The 13,570-nt window shown below is 42.3% G+C and overlaps 1 protein-coding gene across 3 annotated transcripts in view; it reads right to left on the bottom strand.

Moving 5' to 3' along the window:
• Nucleotides 1-13,570, bottom strand: part of ATXN10 (ataxin 10) — a 157,890-nt gene that overhangs the window by 81,138 nt on the left and 63,182 nt on the right. For all 3 annotated transcript variants that reach the window (XM_047739925.1, XM_047739926.1, XM_047739923.1), the window contains exons 8-9: nucleotides 7,847-7,955; nucleotides 5,487-5,656 (exon numbers count right to left, since the gene is read on the bottom strand). In XM_047739925.1, coding sequence (XP_047595881.1) covers nucleotides 5,487-5,656; nucleotides 7,847-7,955 — 279 coding nt within the window. The remainder of the gene's footprint in view (nucleotides 1-5,486; nucleotides 5,657-7,846; nucleotides 7,956-13,570) is intronic.

Genomic DNA, 13,570 nt, shown 5'->3' with positions numbered 1-13,570 from the left:
GAACAAGAGAGGGAGAAGCAGGCTCCCCGCTGAGCAGGAAGTCCTGTGTGGGGACTTAATCCCAGAACCCTGGGATCATGACCTGAGCTAAAGGCAGAAGCTTAACAGACGAGGCCACCCAGGTACCCCTCCACAAATATTTTTAAAATAAATTCGCACGCAAGAAAAATCTACTGAATGCCAACGATGTGGGAGGCACAATTTAGATGTTGGGAATAATGGGCAAAACATTTTAATGAAAAATATATGAGAGATTTTTTCATGTATATAAATGAAACCTATCTTCGTAATAGTTAATTCTGAGCTGGGACTCGGAATTGGCCAAACACAGTTTCCGGTCTTCACATCTGAACTTTTCCGTACACTACAGACTTATTTTTAAAATGCAGTCACGGATGTAACGAAAGCTCACTGTGTGCATATGTCTGAACACATGGGAACGTACGTGTGAACGCTGAGTACCTTCTCTGCTGGGGAGGGGGAGAAGGAAAAGAAGAAACTGAGCAGCATTTCCACAAACTTTTGGCAGAATGGACAGAATAATTCAAACCGTGGCCCAGCTTATAAATCAATACAGTTTCTTTGCGGGGGAAATGAAGGTAGACAAACTAGCTCATTTATCTATCCACTTTGAAAAAAAAATGCAATCAGCTTTTATGGAAAAAAACAGCAACCATGTTTGGGTTTTCTTCTCATCAAAATTCACTCAAAGAATTTCTGACAATAGCAAAGGAAAGAAGAAGGAGAAGAAAAAAAAAGCACACCATGCATTCCTTACACTAACAAAGAGGAAGCCAAATGCTTTCTTGGTGTTTACAGCATTAATACCCATGTGCTTCTTACAATAGAAACCAAAACAGAATCTCCATTTCAGGTCCACAAAGGTTTAAAAGTAAACTAATCAGTACAGATGTAGCAAGGAAATACTGTGTTTTGCCGAGCACAAAAAGCAAGTAAGAATAGAAGTCACCAAGGGTTTGGGAACGGCTCCCTACTATGACCTGGGAAAGGGAAGTCCGGCTACTCCTTTACAATCCAGGAAACACTACGATTCATCACGTGCACGGACTTAAGAGTTGAAGATCCATGGGAGGACGGGGAAGTAACTTCCTGAGGCAGATTTTTCATCCGAGGCCAGAAACATCTGACTCTCTTAAATACAGCCCCAAGACACAAACGCACAAGGGGGGTTATCACCCGTCCTATCATGATGGTGCAGGCCAGCCCCTGTCCTTGCTTCGAGGGGGCTGCTGCTGGCCCAGCCTGCTCCAAGGACACCACTCACCCGCTCCTCTCTGACGGGCTGATTACAGTGACTCTGGTCTTCCCCAGGGAAGGCAGAGCAGTGGTTCCCATTCGATAAACACCAATAGAACACTAAATCACGGGCTCTCTGAGCCCCGGTCTCCTCATTTAGAAAATGATGGCAGCTTTCCAGACTTTTCCACAGAGACATCCTAAGGCTCCAACAAACCAATGCGGACGTAACAGGGAAACTAATCCTCTGTAACAGGGAAAGGGACACCCAGCTGTACGTAGCACCATCCAGTAGGTGGGTACCACTTACAATGAAATGAATGAAGGGACGAAGACAAGCACAGAGACCCAGCTGGGCTCAAATGGCTTCTGATCAAACCTCAGAGCAACCGGGAGTGCGCGAAGATCTAGGACAATCAGTCAATCATCTTGGGATCCTAGTTCAGAGAGGCAAGGATAGTCCCCAGGTGCTCCTTCAGTGAAAGCGTCATAGGAAGAGGTACCAGTCTGTCTTCTCCATCAAAAGACCCCCAGAGCTGGGAACACGCACATTTAACGAATGGATGAGTCAGAGACAGAGATGTGATTACCCAGCAGTGTCAGACTCAAACCCAGAGCGGGCAGAAGGGGCCTGGCTAGCCTCGTAGACATAGATACACTGGCCTCTAGCATCTTTGGTGGGAAGTTGATCAGGAAGTCTGCTGACTTCCTCTTTCTCAAACCCCCCCGAGAAACTCCTGAATGAGGCACCATGGTCCAGCAGGGAGAGCACAGGCCCAGGAGCTCAGTCGGACAAATCCAAATTCTACTCGGAACAATGCAACTCACCTAACACTTGACAGCCTCTCCTGAATGTGGTTGGCAGAACCTGCTTCCCAGGGCTGATAGAAAGACCCAAGTTGATAACACATGTAAGTCGCTATGCACAACCGTGGGATGTAGTAATAAACACAAAACAGGTCTTCAGACCCTCCTTCCGGGTAAAGGATGAACTGAATCTGGTTAGAGAATACAAAAATCCCCCAAACTCAAATCTTTAGTCTTAGAGCAGAGACAGAGCCAAATTCCCCTTTGGGCCCAAATCTGGGTAGAAGTGGGATAGTCATCTGGACAATACAATGATAATTAATAGCCTGGTGAGAAAGACTGCACTACAATATCATCCATTTCTCTAAAATCGTAACTAAAGTCATCTTTAGGGCACGTGACCTCTATCCTTTGAGGCAACAATGGGCAAGGTCAAGGTCTGTCACAGCCAGCCAGAACGAGGATTTTGTTGGCATAGGTAAGAGAGGAGGAGAAACAGAGGCATTCTTAAACTCAAAGAATGAACGTCTTCATACCTTCGAGAATGTTTGCTCAGAAATCAGCAGCGCTATTAGCAATGGCACACGTGAAGGAATACAGCCCGACTTCCTGTGAGCCCCGATGACCTCTCCAGAGCAGCCCTTGGCCACACTCCGTATTTACTCACAGCGCAACCCGATCCTGACTTTGGTGAGGTATTTCATAAGCCTTTTAAGGGTTACTACATATTGTTCCTATAAGAGGCCAATCCAAATTAGCAACAAAAGAATAGTTAAACACAAGAAAAACCACCTCTTTTGTGATCCTGAAGAAAGGCAGTCTTGGCCATTAAAAAGGCAAAGTGTTTTATTCTCTATCAACTTTCTCTTAGAAAAGTCGGTCCAGTAATTTTCCAGGGTGGGGAGGGGATTAGTAGTCTTCCACTCATGCCTGTTTGAAAATGCGGAGGCGTCGAACTGGTACACACCTCAGAGCAAGTTCTCTGGCATTTGGTTCCGGGCCGTGTCCTGCCCTCAAAGGCTGCACAACACACCCGCCTCCAAATGTCAGCACCTAAAGATGACCGCCGTTATTTCCAGTCTTCTCTCTGCTCTCCAACTGGGTGATTCCTACTGTACTGTCTCTAAATATGCTGATTCTTCACTCTGCCATCTCTAAGTTGTCAAGCAGATCAGTAAAATTTCTAAGTTTTGTTTTGGATACTGAATTCTTCAGTTCTAGGACGTTCCATCTGGTTCTCTTTTTGGTGTCTCTCTGCTGACTTAAGCTATCTTTTCGTTCATTAGACGCACACCTTCCTTTATATCCTCGAGCATAGTTACAATTGCTTTGAAATCTTTGTAGTCTCTGCTGATTGTCTTTTTTCTCTTAGAGAATGGGTCATATTTTCCTGCGCCTAGAGTAAGCCTGAATGGTACCTTGGACATTGTAAATGCTATGCTGGGGAAACTCCGGATTCTATTATATTCCTTAAAATAGGTTGATATTTTTATTTAGCATTTTTGGGTGCAATTACATGGTCAACTCTGGTGTGGCAGCTCAAAACTCAGGACAATTATTTCATCCTTAGCTTAGCTGCTTGGATCCTGCCCTATGTGCACGGTTCAGGCATCTGCATGGATTCAGACAGCTGATACACAGGATTTGGAGCTTGCTTTCTCCCTCCCACGGGTCCATCCTTCACTTTCCAATGGCTGTGCTTAACTCCAAACTGCCATTTCTTCTTTAGGATGAAAGGAGTGCAGATTTTCTCTAAGAGTTTTGAGTGCCCTGCATAGCGTATACACGCTATGCCTCTGCCTTCTTCTGAGGGGTGATTCAATTCCAAAATCTGCCTGTTCGTGTCAAATTTGATTATCTTCATATTGCTGTCTTTTGTCCAGAGTTTAGAATTATCATTTGCAGGGAAGGTGCAGTCCAACAGCAGCTTACAGGACCATTACATGGTCCTTACAGAACCCACATGACATTTTTCCCCCCGATCTGGGACTATACCTCACAATCTTGTGGGTCACAAAGTCAGAAAGGTTCTCCCAGGCAGGCCGTTGCCGATTCATGGGGCATGAGCCGTGCAACTAGGAAACCCAAGGAACTGCACAACCATCAGAAAAACTCCCAAGTCGGTCTCCTGCTCACAGGCCCACTGCCTTGGTGTTCCCTGTCACGGCTCTCTCTCTCTCCTCATTCCACCTCACCCTCCAGGGCTTCTCTCCATGCAGACTGAGCAAATCATGGCACAGTGATCTCAGAGGATCTATACATCTGACATGGTTAGCCAGCTTTGACGAGGCTAGAAATGGAATATGCCAGAACAGTCCAGGCTCTATCAGAAACGATACAAGACCACTCTCAGCACATGTGACTAGTCAAAACAGAGGGTTAGCCCTCCAGACTGAAGAAAATGGAGAAACAAATGCTAATCCTTGATGGGAGGACGGCAAAGTCACGCTGCAGGCGTGTTCTTGCTGCCATCTTGGAAAACCAGGATCTGCCACATACGTATTTGATATTTGATAAAACAAAACAAATGCTGCCCGAAGAAAAACACGAGGAAAATACAGGCAGGCTAGTTAGTTTAGTGTGAAGCATGTGGTCCAATTCTCCTGCCATCTTGTTCCTCACCTTCTCACGTCCTCAGTCTAGTGACCTCTAAGCTATTCAGCACAACAGAGGTTTCCAACGGCAGTCTATTGAGTTCCCAAAGATTCAATACTTAAACAGTGTATCAATTTCAAAAGAGAAAGAAATGCTTATTCGCTATCATCCATTAAGGGTAGGTCACGATTAAAGTTTTGTTTGTTTTTTGATTAAGATAATGATCCAGGGGCGCCTGGGTGGCTCAGTGGGTTAAGCCGCTGCCTTCGGCTCGGGTCATGATCTCGGAGTCCTGGGATCGAGCCCCGCATGGGGCTCTCTGCTCAGCAGGGAGCCTGCTTCCTCCTCTCTCTCTGCCTGCCTCTCTGCCTGCTTGTGATCTCTCTGTCAAATAAATAAATAAAATCTTAAAAAAAAAAAAAAAAAGATAATGGTCCATAATAACTACTATATATGAAATGTCCACAATGTGTTTGAAAATTTCTAGGCACTTCAACTACCTGTTTTATTCACTGTTCTCTACATGATTTAAGAGTGTGTTTAAATGCACCAGCTTAGGACACACATTGACAATTTAGGAGAAAGGAGACGGGCTCAAACACACTAAAGAAAAATACAATGCAAAATTACAAAAATACAAACCCTGATACAAACAAATGTGACCTAGAATGCATATCTGTGGGAATGTGTGCACATACATATTATTTTAAGCTACCTTCTGAACACTCAAAAAGGTTCATTCCAAAAAATGGATATAGTCTAAATTCTAAATACCATATTCTCAACAAAGCCATATGTGTATGTCACATGCCAAGAAATCATCTTACCTTGTCTTGGTTGTCTTTATTCTTGTAACATAGATTTCCGATCAGACGAATGAGATGAGACTTAAACCCCTCCCCCACACTGGAGATGTCACCCTCCGCCCTTATGCAGCCACTGCTACTGAAGATGCTTGCGGTGTCATTGCCGGCTATGTGAATCAGTCGCAAGAGATCTGTAACGAAAACAGGAAGCTTTATTTTCCGTAAGAAAATTGTTATTATTTTGTACCGATGTTCCAGATCCAAATCTAACTTATATTAATGGACGAAGATAAAATAAAGGTGGAATACCTTTAATGATTAGAAAACTCTTCTTTTGCTTGAAATTTTTTCATGATTCTGGTTTTGGGGCGATAAGCCATAATGATTATCCCAACTTGGACTTTCTATTTATCCACAAAGAAAAAAGTTAGCTAAAACTTTCCTGCCATCATTCTTTCCTTTTTTAAAGAGTTATTTATTTATTTATTTATTTATTTATTTATTTATTTATTTGAGAGAGAAGAGAGAGAGAAAGAGAGAGAGAGCGTCTATGCGCTTCCATGTGCATGCGCGAGGGGAGAGGCGGGGGGAGGGAAGCAGACTTCCCACTGAGCTACAGAGCCCAACACAGGGGCTCGATCCCCCACCCAGGAGATCATGACCTGAGCCGAAACCAAAAGCCAGATACCTAACTGACTGAGGCACCCAGGTGCCTTCTGCAATCTTTCTTATAAACAGGTTTCCAATCCCAAATTCTTTATGAAGGAACTCAGGTGAGAACTATAGTCAACTACATCTAAAATATAATCAGTACCTATTCTGTAATGAGCTGTATGACAGAAACCAAGAAGTAGGTTGATTTTTTTTCTCATTGTCCAGATAACTGAAAGGCAACATGTACTCTCCCTAAATCTATTCTAGCTATATTTGAAAGAAGTAACAATATTATATTCTATGAAATGTCTCTAGACAGCATATGAAAATAGATCATCTTCCAGAAGCTGTGTTTAAGTGTTTCCACGTTTTCTCATTTAGCACCCTCACAAACCTATTAAATGGAAGTATTGTGATGCCTGGGGGGCTCAAGTTGGTTATATGTCTGCCTTTGGCTCAGGTCATGATCCCAAGGTCCCGGGATCAAGTCTCACATTGGGCTCCTTGCTCAGCAGGGAGTCTGTTTCTCCCTCTGTCTGCTGTTCCCCCTGCTTGTGCACTCTCTCTCTGACAAATAAATAAAATCTTTAAAAACAAACAAACAAACAAAAAAAGCAAGTATCACTTTCCCAATTTTATAATGAAGAAATCAAGCTCAGAGAAGTCAGTAATCTGGCAGAGTTGGGATGACAACCCTTGTCTGCCCTGGCTCCAAGCATACATTTTTCTAAAAAGATTCTGTCTCCCAGGTTTGTGGTGTTTCATTTTAATTACCACTAAAAGCACTGCACTCAAAATAAAACACTGACATGAGAGTCTAAACATCTCCTATAGCTCACTGCTGAGTCATCTACCCACCTAGATACAAATTCATCATTCTTACCATACGCATCTCCACAACAAGTATAATCCTTTTTTAAAGGAAAAAAATAGCAAACAGTGAATAACAACACCATAAGCATGGCTAACCACAAGAACAGGTTCTACTTCAATTATTTTGCAAATAGCTTTTTAGCAAAGATGGTATGCCAACCAATGGTTAAGAACCAAATACATAGGGACGCCTGGGTGGCTCAGTTGGTTGGACAGCTGCCTTCGGCTCAGGTCATGATCCCGGAGTCCCAGGATCGAGTCCCGCATCGGGCTCCCAGCTCCACGGGGAGTCTGCTTCTCTCTCTGACCTTCTCCTCGCTCATGCTCTCTCTCACGGTCTCTCTCAAATAAATAAAAATAAAATCTTAAAAAAAAAAAAAAAAAAAAAAGAACCAAATACATAATCGCTATGTGTAAGGCACTCTCCTTTGTGCCCTATGAAAGTCACTGGGAAAAATAAACTTAACAAATTTGGAAAACGAATATAAAAATCACCATCATCACTGCTGAAACTACCCCCATCACCAAACCATCCCCCACCATCATTACCCTCCTACCACGCACGTCGCCACAACACTACTAAGGAAACGTCCACAACGTACACCGTGTGTAACAGGCATCAGTATTCCCATCTACTGGTCAGGCATCCTGACAGCAGGTAAGTGGCAAAAGCCAGAGCTGGGGTCAAAACAGTGATTCTTCCTCCCTCCCACCAAAAAAAAAATTTTTTTTTAATATCTCAAAAATATACCAATACAATGAAAATTAAGGATCTGTGTTTGGGCTTACACTTCGGCGTGACAAGCCAAAGATTCCTTAATTACAAGTAACAGCAGGTGGGATACTTCACTCACCAATCACTCTTTCCAGCAAGCCAGGAAAAACCTGCAGATAACTGAGCAGTTCAGTATTCGTGGTCATTTCACACAAGACATCAAGAAGCCGGATCGTGGCCAACGCCTCCTAAAAATAGAAAGCATGACTTTTAAGTCAAGCGAAATGATCTGCAACTGTTATCGGTAACGGTAAAAGAAAGGAATATTATGAAAAATATTAAAGAGTTGGTGCTGGGAAAGACCGCATCCAACGAGAGAAAACAAAACGACCAAGAACGAAACACAAGTATTAAATCTGTACGTGAACGATCATTTTTCCTAACAGCAACATCTGCCATCAAGAACGCGAGATTATGTGTCATTATGTGTCTTCTTGGATCGAGGAATCAGAAAAGTTCTTATTCAAGCAAAAATACCTTCCAACAGTGGAATAAATGTTCAAAATTACTAGCTACGTACATAACATTTATGCAAATACTTTCTTTTTAAAGCATTCCCAGCAAGCAAGTTCTACTTTAAAGATTCAACTAGCCCATGAAATACATTAATTTCTTGTCCACAGGAATCCTGTAAAATGCTGTGGTTGAAAGAACTCTGGCGGCAAGAACGCGGATTATTTCTGGGTAAATATAAACCTTTATGCAGTATCTTACAAGGCTGGATAAGATAACGTTATTTGAAAATGTTAGTTCACCTGATTACTCAATAATTGATTATCAGTGGACCAAATGAACCAGAAACGACCAACTACACGGCGTTAGGTAATCTGAAGAAAGTGGTACAATCCAATTTTGTACAGATTTTGACCCTCATTTTTAAAGTGCACATTATTTGGCAAAATGTGGTAGATGCTATAAATTCAGGTCATAAAGATAACATTCTTCAAAAGAAAAATAAACTACTTCCTTTAGTTAATTCTAAACCTGTACTTACTATTCTCCAGTTATGAGATTTGAAGGTAATATTCTAATCTACCATTCTGAAATCTCAAAAGAAACCACAAGAAACAACATATTTTAAAAATTATTTGTTTGTTTGTTTGTTTGTTTAGAGAGAGAGAGTCTGAGGGAAAGGGAGAGCCCCAAGCAGACTCTGCACTGAGTGCGGAACCCGACACGGGGTTCGATCCCATGACCCAGCAGTCATGACATGAGCCGAAATCAAGAGTCAGACGCTCAGCTAACTGTGCCACCAGGGTGCCCCACAACACACATTTTTAATGCCCTGTATCTTTAATTTTACTATAGCTTTCACTTGCTTGTGAATGAGTTAAGGGAAATATCCAGATGAGAAGGTAGAGATCAGAGCCACATTCAGAAGACTTCTGAGCAAACCCATAGACGTCGTGCAGCGTCAGCACCCCCTCTGTGAAAGGGCTGCCCAGTCAGCTGCCCAGACTGTCACCTGTGGATGCCATTCCCCCTTTAAGAATGGCTGGCTGGCTGTAGATCTAGGTCAGAATGTGTGTCATGGGATCCTGGACACCCTGTCATGCCAGACAGCAAACAGGCGATAGAGACAATTGGGATCACGCTGGAAGGAACCAGAGGCAGACTGAGGAGGCACTGGCTGGCAATGGTGCATTAGAACACGAGGGAGAATTACAGCTAAAACGACTGAAAATAAATCAAGTGGTTTCAAGGGTGCCTGGGTGGCTAGGTTGGTTAAGTGTCCAACTCTTGGTTTTGGCTCAGGTCACGATCTCAGGGTCCTGGGATCGAGCCCCACATCTGGCTCCATGCTCAGCGGGGAGTCTGCTTCCGCTCTCATGCTCTTGCTCTTTCTCTAAAATAAATAAATAAATCTTAAAAAAATAAAAAAGGAAATCAGGCAGTTTTAAAACTATGATATCACAACAGCGATGAAATCCAAACAAAACCGGGGCACCTGGGTGGCTCAGTGGCTTAAAGCCTCTGCCTTCAGCTCAGGTCATGATCCCAGGGTCCTGGGATCAAGCCCCGCATCGGGCTCTCTGCTCAGCAGGGAGCCTGATTCCTCCTCTCTCTCCCTGCCCGCCTCTCTGCCTACTTGTAATCTCTGTCTGTCAAATAAATAAAATGAAATATTAAAAAAAAAAAAAAAAAAGAAATCCAAACAATACCACCTCACAGCTGATGTCATAAAACCAACTCACTACTTAGAAGACTGGGAATCAGATTATACCTTGTACAACCTAACAGCTGATTAGGAGAAGTTTGTAAATGCTAAGAGCCAAAATACCACCATTCCACAACCCCCCAAAGAATGAACTAATCCAGGTAACATCACAAAAGACAAACCAGACGTTACCTGCCTCTTGATGAAAGCACGTATCACCAACAATACAACATTACTGGAAAAAAAGACACGAAAACCTAACCCAGATGTGAACAGGCTCTCTGGAATTATCATCATCAGTCAGAGGAACGCAAGGGAAAGAGGAATGTGTTAAACACCACTGTGGAGATAAAATCAGAATTCACACTGCAGAAAACTCTCCAGGAAAAACGACCCAGGTTCTTCAATAAACATGCTAGCAGAAGGAAAAAGGAGAAAAAACGGAAAGGAGAGGGCAAGAGTGGAACATATATACATGAATGGGTATTTGAGACACAACCACCGATTGTAACGCATGGCCTCTGTTTGTATCCTGATTCAAAGAAATGAATTTGAGCAAAATTAGTAGATGATGGGGGAAAATCTGAGTGTTGTTTACTTGATATTATAATTATACTGCTAATTTTTTAGGTGTGCTTATAGTTGACTTGGGTGTGACTCCTCATCTTCTTTAAAGATACATATAAAATAATGCACTGATGAGACATGTCCAAATTTTGCTTCAATCCAGGGCAGTTACCACAAGATCGGGCTAAGATCACAGACAGAACAAGAGTGGTAATGAAATGACATGGGGGACGGGGTTCAGGATGCTTTTCTCGCTTAGTCTGCTTAAAATCTTCCATGATAAGAAGATAAGAATTAAATCACAGAGTTGGAAGGGATCATGTAGATGTTTCCTTCCAGCTCCTAAATTCTATAAATTAATCTAGTTCCACCTAACACATTCCCAATCTTAATTATTAGAATCCTTTTATTAATAATGTGTTCCTAAGGAGCATCTGGAAACCAACAATGAAAAAAAAAAAGCCAGGAAAATGATTCTCTTAAAACCTAAGGGGAATATTTGAGATGCCCTTCTAGTATTTGTTAAGTATCATACAACTGTAGTCATTAAATCGGGCACTGGGGAAACAGACACAGGCACATCAAAGGAATGAGCCTCCACAGTGGGCAGAAAAGGGGGGAAAAAGATTAGTCTCCTGTCTAGATCATCCGTCTGGGTTAACTTTCCCCTTTGGAGTCTTTGAACAATTTTACAATATTCGAAGTTGTAGAAAAGTGATAACGATGCAAATGACTCTTGTTCACAGAAACATGGATTCCTTGGGTCTGGCTGGAATGCAATTAATTCCTGCCTTATGCACAGACCAGCATTTGCACCTATGGGCCACATCGCTCCAGCATTCTTTCATTGCATAAAAACATGCGGCTCTCAGAATTCTTTGATAGCTATTAGTATCTCACTGGTTCTCTTTGTAAAACACCAGAAACACAGAAATGGATCCCAAAACATACAAGAATGTAATGTATGACAAAGGCGGCATTAAAAACAGTGGCAAGGATGAGATTACTCACTAAATGGTACTGACGTAACAATTAACAGCTACCATTTGGGGAGCGCTAACCAGGTACCGATCAGTGTAGTAAATGCTTACGTCAAAATACTATTCATCTTCCAGGCAGAGAAACTGGGGTACAAAGGATAAGCAACTTTTCCAAGATCACACACCAATAATAGAGGAAATCAGGATTCAAAGGACCAAGTGGTCCTTTACCAAAGATAAGAGAATCTTGAATCATCCAAAGACAGAACCTGGATCTATACTTCCCTCCTTGCTCAAAAAGAAATTCAGTTAAAAATGTGGATCAAGTACTAAAAGGATGAGCACATACAGGTGCATATTTCCACAATCCAAGTGAAGATGGTTTTACAGAATATGTAAAAAAACTTCAGAAACCATAAGGATAAAGTTGGTAAGCCTAACTAGATTGAAGACAAAAATATAAACTTCTAAAAGGCTGAGGATACCATAAGTAAATTCAAACAAAAAATTAACTATGGGGGGGGGAAGTTTCCTGTATATATAACAAAAACATTATTAAATGTATTTTAGAAGGTAACCTAACATGAAAAACCAATTAACATGCTGGATACTGAAAACAGTTACAGAGAAACGGGAATTAAATCAGATTAGGGAAAGGCTGTAAACCCATATACTCCCATGCTCTTTTGTCTGGCATTTACAAGTATTTCTAAACATTTTAAATAAACAGACTCTTTGACTCAGTGATTCAACATCTGGGAATTTACAATTCCAGATTTACCTGCCCAAAAGTGCAAAGATTTCCACGCTACAGCATCACCTATAAAGGTCTGAGGAAAAACCCTGGCAACAATTAAAGTGTACGGAGACAGAGAACAAACAAGAAAATTCTCTCTCCTCTGTCCAGTGGAATTCTGCTCAACTGTGAGGGAGAAGGAGATGAAGGCACCATCATGTGCTAAAGTGGAAAGATGTAGGAGACACTTCAGGCTAAGTAAAATAAAAAGTTGAAGAATAAAAAAAGTATTGTTAAAAAAAGTAAAGAGAGGGGCGCCTGGGGGGCTCAGTGGATTAAGCCTCTGTCTTCGGCTCGGGTCATGATCTCAGGGCCCTGGGATCGAGATCCGCGTTGGGCTCTGCTCAGCGGGGAACCTGCTTCCCCGTCTCTCTCTGCCTGCCTCCCTGCCTCCTTGTGATCTCTGTCAAATAAATAAATAAAATCTTTAAAAAAAAAAGAAGAAGAAGAAGAAGAAATGAACCAAAAAACAGGTGTGTACTTACAAAAATCTCTGAGAGAAAAAAGTATATATTGTTATGTCCACAGAAAACACACAGGGGTTGGACGGGAATGAGGACTTTTGTTTCACTGACTTCGGTGTGAATTTTTTGTATTTAATAAGCAAATATTATTTGCACAATACAAATACTTAATCCCTTATCAGTCTGTGGAATGAAAGATTACCCTTTCTTATTCCACAAGTATTTATTAAATACTATGTTAACAGATACTACAGATACTTCAACGTAAGTTAGGCACTGCACGGAGTAAAAGAGTGAACCACCCCCCACCGGAGGATAATTCTTGTTAACAGATGAATACGAGAAACTACAGAACAAAAAAAGAATTTATTTAACTTCCAGAGGAAAGGCCATGCCCCCTACAAGTGACAGGACTAAGACTCAAGGTAAAGCTGGACTGAACCCTAAGTCCTACAGGATAAGCAGCGCCTTCGCGCCGACGACAACGTTCTCAGACACTGGAAACAAGTACCCCAAAATACCAAAGCCAGAAACACATACGTTCATGTGAGGACCCGAAACTATTTCTATTAAGGAAGACTGAGTACAAGTCTCGGGATTTTAAAGCCGAATGATTACACAAGTACACAACAGATGACCCCGAGACAACATTTTCACTCCAGTTTTTTGGTCACAGCCTCATGGGACCCTTACTGGGTATACTGTCCTAGGGACATCACAACTGGGTAAGCCAGAGGTTTGCCGGTCTGCTGGCTGTGGGGAGAGGGAAGAGGAGGCAGGAGCACGGGGCGCTGATCGGCAGCCGCCGCTGACTCCCGCCGCAGACATACTCCCACCA

This window comes from Lutra lutra, chromosome 8 (assembly GCF_902655055.1).
Source record: "Lutra lutra chromosome 8, mLutLut1.2, whole genome shotgun sequence".
Taxonomy (NCBI): domain Eukaryota; kingdom Metazoa; phylum Chordata; class Mammalia; order Carnivora; family Mustelidae; genus Lutra; species Lutra lutra.
This window is presented reverse-complemented; position numbering and strand designations above follow the sequence as displayed.